The sequence below is a fragment of the Sardina pilchardus genome, chromosome 5 (assembly GCF_963854185.1).
Source record: "Sardina pilchardus chromosome 5, fSarPil1.1, whole genome shotgun sequence".
NCBI lineage: Eukaryota > Metazoa > Chordata > Actinopteri > Clupeiformes > Clupeidae > Sardina > Sardina pilchardus.
Genome location: NC_084998.1, coordinates 11,548,319 through 11,559,905, shown reverse-complemented (window position 1 = coordinate 11,559,905; position 11,587 = coordinate 11,548,319). Strand labels below are relative to the sequence as shown.

Sequence of the window (11,587 nt, the reverse complement as noted above, 5' to 3'; positions counted from 1 at the left end):
CCTTCGTCATACTAAGAGATCGGCATGGTTTCTTATTTCAGTTTTCAGCCTAATAACTGGTTTGATTTGCATTGAGAGATGTTCTGATGGGGTCCATGCCAATCGTGAGATATGGTGATGTGTGATGATGTGCGGCTATTTTAATTCCAAAGGCCAAGGAACTTTATCAGGATACATATCCTGGATCCATGAAATAACTGGCCTTTAAAATCGAAGGTCCCTGTGGCAAAACAGGCTACAGCGCTCACGCCATGAATGGGTCCGAGTGCACACAGGGACCCAGGTTTGAGTCCGAGCCACGGTCATTTCCAGATCCCACCCCATCTCTCTCTACCACTTGCTTTCTCATTCTTTGCTGTCATATGAATAAAGGCAAAAAAGGGCCAAAAATATACTTTGTATATATATGTAAATATGGCCCCTGTATTTTAATGAGGAACTTTTGTTCATTTATGATACAATATCCAAAGATTAGAACTTTAGTGCATGTACACTACAGGGTATATAAACGTATAGATATAGATAACACATGATAGAAAACAGAGAACATCTACACTTAATCTCTATGGACTTGTGTGAGGAGCTCTTAAAATAAACAATAAAAGGATACCCACAATAATTTATTATGTAAAAGTATATTTTTATACATGTCATTCATCTACTGATAAATAAAACATGCGGTTTATTTCACTAATGGACACATCCTTCAGTCTTGGCGTAGATCCTCTTGAACATGAGTCTATTTGTTGACCTTTGGCGTAGGAATCTAAAAGGAGGAAATCATCACTGAATGAAGAAGACCATATTTATCCAAAGTTTACAATGAAAAATGTGACGGCGGCACCAATCTCGGCACGTTTCTGGAAATGTATTCTTTCACAATGGACTGAAATCATAGCTATCCCAGAATTAACCTGCTTTTCCAAAGAAGCTTTACATGTCATGCATGATCATTTTCATGTGAAGGAAAAATCAAGCATTTCATTTCTTAAATCCTTTCACAACATGGGCAGATTGAGGCAAGGATTAGAAACGGTTCCAAGACAGAAATAAACAAAATTTTTGGATGAACATAACCAAAAACAGGAACAAAACCAATTTCACCTGTCTCAAAAATGAGTGAAAATGCTATTTTCAATTTTAGACAACCAGTTAATAATAGTATGTATCGTTCCGATTCACAAAGGCCTTTTAGAGAATGTAAACAATCAAGGGCAAAATGACGATGAAAACAATATAATTGAACAAAATTATTTTACAGGTTTTAGATATGGAACCTAAATAATGTTGATATGGCAAGGAAATTTAACATGACAGACGGAAGCAGCCTATTCTCGCAGTTCAGAAGTAGCCGTTTTCCACACGCCAAAGTGGCGCAGTACCTGGCATAACAAAATTTTTTAACAATAGAAACATGTGTAGCATTCAAACTCCGGTGCAGTTTGAATGCTATCTGTTCCAAAACCAGGAAATAAACGGCTGTTTTTGCGACGTTGCCAAGGAATACTGCTAAATAGAGTAGTGATTAAGACATAAATGGACCCAGGTCCTCAAACAACATAATGTGAACAGAGACCAGCTGGGTCAGGGCTAGGGTGGAGTTACTGCACTCGGGTGAAGGCAACCTAGGCTGTTTCTGCCAAATTTCTATCACCACCCAATTGTTTCTTAGTCGTGAAAACTGCTACTCATTCTAAGATTTAAAAAAAAAAAGATTCATGTTGAAATCCTTACCTGTGATGTTATCAACTGAACAGAGTGGGGCTGTGTTTATCATGTTGATCCCAAACAAAAGGATTAAAGAGAATGTTAAACCAACCAGGAGATAAACTGGCACAGCAAGTGCCCAGTACCTAAGAAAAAATTAGAAAAAAAAAAACACAAGACATGTTTTGCTTACGAAAGGTCAGAATCATAGGGTCAGAATGGACATAATATTTAAACACAATGGCTTTAGTTTGAAAGTGAAAAAATATTCACATTTCCCTCTATAAGGATATCAGCTAGTCATGTTTGACTACTTACTTCTGGGGCCAGTATGTTAATCCAACTGAATGAAGCCAAGCTTCTGGAACGTATGCCCACACTAAATACAAAACTAAACAAACAAACAAAAAAAAGAATGACAGGCAGAAAGTTCTCAATTAGAAATGGGTCTTACAGGGTACATTGTCAAAATGTAGTAAAATGGAACAACAGAATATTTGTTTCCATCCCCATCTGAACTATCAATATCACAATTTTATTACCCACGAAAGGCATTGAGCTATTTTAAAACATATGTGACAAAAAAAAAAGCAAAAACCAACATGTTCACATCTGACCATATATCTGAACTGGAACTTACACAATCCAAACTGTGAGCCCAAGAAAAGCACATATCCATAGATGGCCCTTTCTGGCAGGGGGGATGGCGAGTTCACTACCATATTCTGAAAACAAGTAAATCAACACATTAAATGTGTAACACACTCTGTAGAATGTTCAAAGGTATTATGGGTAGAGCGGAGGAAGTGAAGTTCATTCAAGATTCACGCTCAGTAACAAGAGGTGTCTTCGTGTGGTCAATACTAAGATTAAATTCTGCAAAATCTCCTTAATTAATGAGTAAAGTAGAGATATATTGGCGACGAGGATGGGATGACACAGTGCTCCTGAGACAAGACAAAACTGACAAATTCTCCACCACATTCAACGCAACACCACCCAAAATCATTAGCAAGACAGGAAACAAGGTGGTTGTGGAATCACCAGCAGGAGCAAGGTATGCAAGAAATACCACTTTTGTCAAGAAGTACGAAGGGAATGGACTTAAACAAGGGACATATATAAAAAAAAGAGTTTTCACACTGTTCTTGATGTATAACCTGTGTTACGACATATGCAAGATACAGAATGTGTTTGATTTCTAACAATAGAAGAAAATATTACAGTTCATGATATTGAAGGTTTCTTAAATGAGAGCAATACTATATGTTCACTAAGCTATGAAGTGATTTTGATAACCTAACACAAGTTAATTTGTGGAGAGGTTATGTTACAGATCTGGCCGCCCAGAAAGTATAATTTAAGAATTCCTGAAATGTGAATTATAATCTTGAGTCATATTTTCTGTAACTGAAAAAGTTTAATTCTAAGAAAAGGGGGGATGTCATGTCCATGTGTAGCCTAACACCCTGTAGAATGTTCAAGGATAGTGAAGTTCATTAAATATTCACGCTCAGTGAGTAACAGAGGTGTCTTCGTGTGGTCAATATTAGGCCTACTAAGATTAAATTCAGCAATATCTCCTTAATTAATGAGTAAAGTAGAGATATAACAACTACGATACGTACTGGACACAAATGGAAAACAACATTTCCATGCGCTTCCATGTTTTTTAGCAGGTCTACGTTTTATCCAAAGCGACATATTTACAATAACGAAATTTAACAGGAAAATAGCAATAATAAACAAAAGTGTCAATTAAATCAATAGTTTGCAGAAAATAACTAATCATATAGTAGACCGTACAGTCGTGGTGGGACTAATATTTTGAAGCATCCTATCCATCTGACTTCTATTCCATTTAGACATTTCCTACCAGGCAGTGTGCTAGCAAGCTAATTAGTAAATATAGCCTAGGCTAGTGCTCCACGAGTCAAAGTTGCCCAAATAAGAATATAGTTCACTTCACTGCGTGGTTTGGCGAGGTACAGCGCTAAATATGTTTAAGTGTTAAATAAAGGACATATACAGCTCCTCGTTCAAAGAAAGAGTTCGCGTAATCAATGCAGATGTGCGTGCTACATCTAGTTAAACAGCTGGTATAGTCCTACAGACGAGAAGTGTACCTTGTGGTCGTTTTGTTGGTAGACCAGAGATGCATTCCGTGAGCAGCAATAATAAAGGTGATGAAAATGTTGGCGAACTGGCACAAAATATTTTAGATATCAGAGAATATAGACGGGCTCTGGCTACAGCCTTTTGCTCGACTTCCGGCTACGTTGGGTTAAACAGCATATCAAAATAAAACTTCAGTTTTCAAGTTTACGTGAAAACAAATGGACTAAAATAAAATAAAATTTAGGCTACGCTTTTCTCATTCCAATTTAATAAAATTGCATTTCTCCAGAACATCCCTTGTTATGAAAATGTGGTCATCAGTGATTGTTTGCTTTTAATTGAACTTCAAACTAGTAACTTTAATTAGTATTCCTGTAGAACTTGTAAACCCACACAAAAGTGTTTGCAACTGTTGACGCCCATACAGTATGGTTTCCAGGGGCGTATTCAGCAGTGAAATTAAACGTAAACGTAACTCTTACTAAATCGTTTTGGAAGTGCAGCCAACACATCTTCCTTGTAAGCCCAGGTTTTAAATGCAGTGCACTCAATTTCAAAGAAAATGCACGTCCATAGCTGTAATGATATCATCAGCACAGCCTATTGTGTTTGATGCGTGCAATTCTGATATGGGTTTTTGGTGATTCAAGCAGGCGTCAATGGGAATCTTTCCAGACTGACCGGTTGCTAACCGGTTCACCTGGTTTCATCCAGGCTCATTCATTTATCCTCAAACTCGGTATCACCCAGATGGTGGTGGTTAGTGAGGTCCACTTTGACACTCTCTTGAAAAGTACATTATGTTGGGTGCATATAGGCCATTTTCAGGAGAGCATCTTAAATATATGGCCAATAATATTAATCGCAAACTTCATCATTGTGTCCCACTTTATAAATAGCCAATCAAACAGGCAAAAATGAGTAATACAACATGACAACTGTATGTGTCCTTTGCACATGTCGAGTGAGCTGCTATAGCAACCACTATGTGGTACGTCTGTGTTTTTATGTGTGCCTTTGGTCCATTTATTGGCCCATTTCAGTGGGTGCCAGCTAGTGTGTTTATTCAAGTGTGTCTGTATTAGAGCTTAGATTGGGAAAAATCCCACCCAACCCTACCCGAGCCCATGTTCTGCCCAAGCCTGCATGGTCTGGGCTGGGCATGTCTAGTCTGTATAGTTATGCATTTATGCGTGTATGTATAGCCTATGTTTGTATGTATGTATAGTAGCCTATGCATGAGGCATTTACACACTGCTGTGTGGTATGCCTAGATCTTTACAACGTGTGGCTGTGTGTGTGTGTGTGTGTGTGTGTGTGTGTGTGTGTGTGCAATAAGTGTGATAAGTATAAATTCTAAACTCTTTGGTTTATGGTTCAGGCAAATATTTGCTGACTAGATTCAGGCACTTTTTTCAAGCACTTTGCTAAATATTTTTGTAAGATAGAAGATTTGCAAGGAGCCATGGGATGGAATGTGATTCCCTACCACCAGGTGGCGACTCTATTATATTCCTCGACAGGTCTTCACTCCGGCGCAGGTGGTGGCGGTAAAGCAAAAGAAAGTTTGTAACCCAAAATCATTAACGGATGGAGTACACGAGGAACGAAAGGAGGAGCTCGTAGTTAGATGTTTATTTAGTTTGTCGACATCTTTATCGACACTTTATGCTTTAAACGTAGGTGTCCTGGCTGTCTTAAAGACGTAAGTGTGGTTGCTGTCTCTATATACCGTAACCTTATCCAATGCGACAGGTTTTCAATCGTTTCAGTCGTTGTTGATGTAACAAAAGTTAGCTAATGTTTTAATGCCTCAAATCTGAAGAAAAAAACCCTAAGAACTAACACATTCCTCACGTGGCTAACCGTCTAATTGATTGTGAATACATTCGACTGTCGCGTTAAAGTTAAAAGTGGACCATAATGGATATTAGATAGTCGTCGATTAAACATTGTAGTTCATAAACATGGCTGATGCATGTGCTTCTCGATAGCTAACTTCCTACGTCATCCAAGTTAGTGAAGGAGGTGTGGATGGTTAAAACGGAATCTTAAACAGAGAAGTTCAAATGTAGGGTGAAACGCTGAGGTAATCGAAGTTTGCCAACGTGAATGAGCGACAGTTCCGGTGGTATGCTCCAGAGATATAACTCAAAAGCGACCGCCCACCTCCGCAATTGAATTCACTAACCTTTCTCAGGTTAGTGAATTTGCCCTTTAATTTTCTCCATTGCCATTTTTAGACAACAAGTTTAGAAGTGTAAAGGCTATAGCCTCGTTCACACGTATGCTTCAGGCAAAACTTACTGATGGGGGGCAGTTGTTATGTTATGCCAATGTTAGATTAGTTGCTTGCATTGACTGGGTAAACCCAGCCTGATCTGCCGGCGATTGGATTTCTCCCTGCAGCTCAGGCTGGAAACCTGGACATTTATTTTTCCTGCTTCCTATCCACATTTGCTGTAACCAATCACAAACTGGCTTATCCATCAGGTGCACCTGAATCATTAGTCTGATTGGAGGGCTATCCAAGCGTGCAGAGTCATTTGAACTATGCCCATTGATCACACCTCTTGTGCTGTAGCGCAGGCACCCCAGACTTGTGTTCAATCTAAAAAAATTGAGAGCCTCTTTGCTCATTAGCAGAACCATGATTTGGTTGACTTGGCACTTGCAGTGCTGCTTGAAAAGCGACACCATGTTCCCTCAATTCTGTTCTGCGAAGCCTGATGTCAGCCCATGAAAAGTTCAATATAAAGCTCAACGTTGAAGCCTCCAACACATTTGTGTGAATTGGGGCATTAAAGTGCATTTGTGTGACTGGGAAGTGGGAAGGTTTCCACTTGACAGCAACAAACGGACGACATTGTTAATATTTATAGACTAGCTAGCCAGAAGGCTAAAATCACATAGTAGCTCAAGGAACTTTTGGAAGTACGGTTGAATATCACAATCATCTACGCTTATTATGAGTATAACATAAACAGACAGTGAAGTGACTTATTTGAGCATGGAACAAGTCCATTTGCTTTTGTCTTTCACTATGTTGAGTGACATCAAAACATCGCATGGAGGCTCCTGCAAAGCTCACACTTCAGAGCCTTAAGTTCCCAGTTCAGGTGTGATGTACCCCTCCCCCCATTACTACAGAATTCTCTCGCTTTCCAGGTGCTCAAGAATGCACCAGTTAAATAGGTTATTACAAACATCAGCTGCATAGCACAAGTCATGAGGATGTGTCCGGGCATGCCTGAGCATTAGGACCAGCAGCCTTAAGGCCCGATCACATTATAGACGGCATGCGCTGCGCCCACCGCTAGGTTGCTCTTGGTTGAGATAGCGTTCTACGATTTTGTTGCAGTTACCGCTCCTATTTCTATGGTTACTGCTGGGCTCCGCGCAAAAGACCATTCACTTACAGCGCGCCGCGGTCAAAGTTCAATTATTTCAACTTTGACCGCGGTACGCGCAACAGCGGCAAAGCGGCAAAATGCTGCCGGCGCTGCGCTTTGCTGAGCACAGCGGCAGAGCCGCTTTTGCGCTCTCAACCCATTGAAATGAATGGGTTTCATAGCGCATGCCGTCTATAATGTGATCGGGCCTTTACATGCATCATCGTCCTGCTCATTGCTGCAGCTCATTGGTTCAGCTCATCAGGCAAGGAGGTGTCGGTGGTAGGGGCAAGACCGTCACAGACTACAAACCTACTAACTCACCAGTTAATAGGTTTGTAGTCTGTGATGGGCTTGCCACGTGCATTGGGGCTCAGAATTGTCCTTGAAGTGAACATCGTTGTGCTTGGCCTTTTTGATGCCCCTTTTCAGGTTAGCCCTGGATGAGCTAGGCCTTAGCATCACCCGATCTGAATGCGATGTCTCGTGCCTTCAGCAGGAGTCTGACCTCACTGCTCATCCATGGCTTCTGATTAGGGAAAGTGGTCACTTGTTTGAGGGTGGGGACCCTGTTCACTGTTACTGTTAGAGTTGATACAGTCTAGAGCGGTAGATAAAACAGAGTGGCGACACTCCCATAGACTTCCATAGGAAAAAATGGCAGCGCTTTTTCCAGGCTATTTCCTCATTATGGGACTTTTGGAACTATTTACAGCCAATCCCTTGGTCAGTGAGTTAATTGATTACACCTTCCAGCATCCAGAAGTACATCCCACCCTCCTTCGATTCAGCCATTCAGCACAGGTTTTTTGGAACTTTTGATCGTGTGGCGGCAACATCAAAGATTGTCGCAACTCTCTCTCTATGGCTCTGATAGAGTCCAGAACGGAGGAGAGTTATGAGTCAATGACCGTGTGGAAGTCATGGGTGGCTGGAGTGGTGAACTCCTCCAGTCAGTGTTTTCAAAACGCTGCTGAAGTGCCGAGTCAGCTCTCGCTGGCCACAATTTGACTGATCTCACAGTGAATTTCACACGTTTGAGGAGTGCTGAGTACTTGGGCAGTAGAAACCAGTGTTGTTTCTTAAGGAAGGCGGGAAGCTAGACCGATTTAAACGCAACAGACTTTATTTTCGCAGTGAGAACGCATCATATTATGAATACATTCATTACAAAACCATACGACACTGAAATTTGCCCTTTGAAAATAATTTAAAATATATAATTCATGATGTTGCGTTTGCCAACGAGAAAGTAATCATCTCCTTTATGGCTATCCTAAGCCATCAAATGCGTCAATATAATATATAATATGTAATATGCTACATTACAGCAAATAGGCTGCACATGTACAGGAAAAGTGTTATGTTTGAGATATTCCATGTATTCAACTCGTCAACTTTCTAATCCACTGCTGATTTACTACCGCTCTGGCTATGCCGCCTGAAAAACTTGCGTACGTGACAAAGACATTTACATATAATCATGATTAACTTCACTTGTGTGCGTCAAAGTTATAATCCACACTTTCATATATGTGTGTTCAAAGTTGTTATTCACAGTTTCACATGGGAGCCTCACAGGAATGCTATGCACCTGCAAAAGATAAGGATGAGCGAGAGGGTGAATTTAGGGAGTTACGATGAAGTTCCGACTGAAGGTCATTCTCACGTTTTGCTCTGTTTCAATAAAAGAACCTTCTTGCGTCGGAGAGCTCAGAAATTGTTTTGGAGAGGAGAAGCATTTCCTCTCTGGTCACTCTCTCCTCTTGGCGCCAGAGTAGTTGCTGAAAACTATTACTACTTGTTTTGGTTCTTGTGTCTTATAATATTGGGAAGATTTTCCTGACAGTACGCGAGTTCAGACTCGAGTTGAGATTTGAGCGTATAGCACCGATCACGTTCACATTGATAAATGCCATACTTTGCGTGGAAACAAGCGCCTGTTGTACGCCCATTTTTGGTCGTACGCACGTTTCATAAATGAGGGGCGATAAGACCATGTTTACATTTCAATACTTCGTGAACTACTTTGTTTTTAAGATCCTCCTTAAATGTGCGCTCAGGATTGTGGGTGCTTGGAGCACACAGAGAATACGCACATGCATCCTTGAAAATTCTGAAAAATGAAGGACTTTGACCTTGGTAGAATTTGGTAGATTTTGATGGATGCTTGACATTGGAAACAGTTCTTTGGCGGGACTTGATGACGTAACATCCTTCAAGTAGCAGCCTTGAAGGATCCCACCTTGACTTTGAGAAACAGCCATAGGCTAGCTATATCTCTACCCTGTTAAAAGTTGAATAAACTTGTAGCCTAATGTGTTTGCCAACAAAAGTATAAGCATGAGTGAATTGTTCCGCTACACTGCTGCTGATTGCGTTCTCACTGCAAACAAACCGCTAGACCGGAAACAAGCCAAGATCATGCTCCACGTTCAGATTCAAAGAGCCAAGTGTGAAATGCCTTGAGATTTTACCAGGACAAATGCTCTGGAGAATAACTGTGGCAAATTTGGTGCTTGTATCACTATTTTCACGATTTTTCTATTATCTGCCTAGCTATAAAGGGAGAACCTGAAAGACACTAGTGTTGACACTATGGGTGCCTCTCAACATGCCTCCTCGAGGCCCCAGCCGTGGCACGACTGGCTGGGGCACCTGCACCGCACGCCGGCGACCCGGGTTCGATTCCCGCCCCGTGGTCCTTTCCGGATCCCACCCCTACTCTCTCTCCTGCTCGTTTCCTGTCATACTCTCTACTGTCCTGTCGAATTAAAGGCATAAAAAGCCCAAAAAAATAATCTTTAAAAAAAAAAAAAACATGCCTCCTCGATCCTCGAGGGGCGTTCCCTCTGATCTATAACTAACAGTGGATAGACTATCCCATTGTATCCCTCCCATCATTCTTTATGTAGATCAGTGAGGATCGAGGCCAGAGGAGCGAGGGAGGACATATAAACGCTGCGTGAGAGGCACCTTATCATTTAAACAGAGATTTCACTGTTCATTTTCACAATTGTGTTGGTAGGTATCACACGATGGAGTCGAACTGTGATGAAGAGACGGATGGATGTCTTGACGTCAGATCTGTGAGTTTTTAATTAGGTGCTATGTCTATGTGTATTAGTTCAATAATTGTGTCTTAAGAATGTTTCAGTGTGCACGGTTTTCTCCCCAGGATTCTGAGGAGGAGGAAGATGATGAAGAGGTCATGAACGGTATATTTCCCTATGGTAAGAATTGTATACAGTGCGTTAAAGAAAGTGTTGTGAGAACTCAAATTATCAAGGCATCATGATGCAAGAGATTTGGTATTCTCTGAACTTGTGAGTGTTCTCAACATTTGTTGTTGGCTCACAACACGTTTTCAAGATTGGACAAAAATTCTGCTAACTTGGAGCTGCTTGTTCATCTACTTATGATCTTATCAGAATAACAATGACATTCTTGCTTTAATGTCATGTATTTCTACTGCCAACACATTTTCCCCAGTGAGCAAACCTTTATGCCTTATCTTTGCTGTATTTGCTCTTAAAGATTATAGTAAATATACAGTGCCTATGAAGTATTCGGCCCCCTTGGATATTTCCACTTTCACTGCTTTTATAAATCTGGATCAATTTAATTCAGCCTTTTCTCCAACCATTAACAAAAATCCCCTCTTTACTGTCAAAATGAAATCAGATTTCTACAAAGTAATGTTAATTGATTAAAAATATATTATGCAAAACAAGGGATTGCAGAAATATTCACCCCCTTCCCTGGCTGCAGTTAAAGCATGGAGCCTGCATGGATAGGCCTCAGTTAGGCTTGCACATCTTGATGCTGAAATTTCACTCCCATTTTCATTACAAAACTGCTCATGCTCTGTCAGATTGTAAGGGGATCAGTCATGAACAGTCCTTTTCAAGTCCAGGCACAGATTTTCTTGTTAGGTGAACTGTGGAGGGAAGTTTGCTCGGCAAGCTTGCTTTTCTTCATTGCTAGTGGCAGGATTTTGTTGCTGAGTTGGATTCTTATGAAAATGTGTTTGAGACCAATGATTACTAGTTATCTTTTTTTTATAGTGTTATATGTATTTATCATTTGTTCTAAATGTATAGAATATATTGTAGTATCTAAATCTAATCTAATTGGTATTAAGCTCTGAGAGTAGAACTAACACAAAAAAAACACTGATGAACAAGACCGTAAGAAGTCAGACATCCAAAGTAGTACAGCGACCGAGTGAAAGAGGAATGTATGAATAAATCATAGTAAAACTCACCTATGAAATAACACTGAAATAACAATAAATTCAATAGATATGAAATAACACTGACACATACTGTATCTCTTAAAACCCTCTCCTAAGTAGTCTTTGTCTATGT

General features: G+C 40.4%; 2 protein-coding genes across 6 annotated transcripts in view; one reads left to right on the top strand and one right to left on the bottom strand.

Annotated features, from left to right (window-relative positions):
* Positions 1-619: 619 nt before the first annotated feature.
* Positions 620-3,999, bottom strand: pigp (phosphatidylinositol glycan anchor biosynthesis, class P). 3 transcript variants are annotated; one of them, XM_062535584.1, is made up of 5 exons: positions 3,790-3,999; positions 2,348-2,433; positions 2,026-2,098; positions 1,735-1,853; positions 620-766 (listed from the first exon to the last, which is right to left on the bottom strand). In XM_062535584.1, coding segments are annotated over exons 1-5 (396 nt in total). In that variant the 5' UTR covers positions 3,792-3,999; the 3' UTR covers positions 620-650. The 3 variants fall into 3 exon arrangements, with proteins under 3 accessions (XP_062391568.1, XP_062391569.1, XP_062391571.1); XM_062535585.1 differs by having other exon boundaries at positions 2,348-2,432; positions 3,834-3,998; XM_062535587.1 differs by having other exon boundaries at positions 2,348-2,434; positions 3,858-3,995.
* A 1,429-nt stretch (positions 4,000-5,428) lies between these two features.
* The window catches only part of ttc3 (tetratricopeptide repeat domain 3), a 28,573-nt gene continuing 22,414 nt past the window's right edge, over positions 5,429-11,587 (top strand). For all 3 annotated transcript variants that reach the window (XM_062536460.1, XM_062536459.1, XM_062536458.1), the window contains exons 1-3: positions 5,429-5,530; positions 10,246-10,306; positions 10,396-10,450. In XM_062536460.1, coding sequence (XP_062392444.1) covers positions 10,256-10,306; positions 10,396-10,450 — 106 coding nt within the window. In that variant the 5' untranslated portion in view covers positions 5,429-5,530; positions 10,246-10,255. The remainder of the gene's footprint in view (positions 5,531-10,245; positions 10,307-10,395; positions 10,451-11,587) is intronic.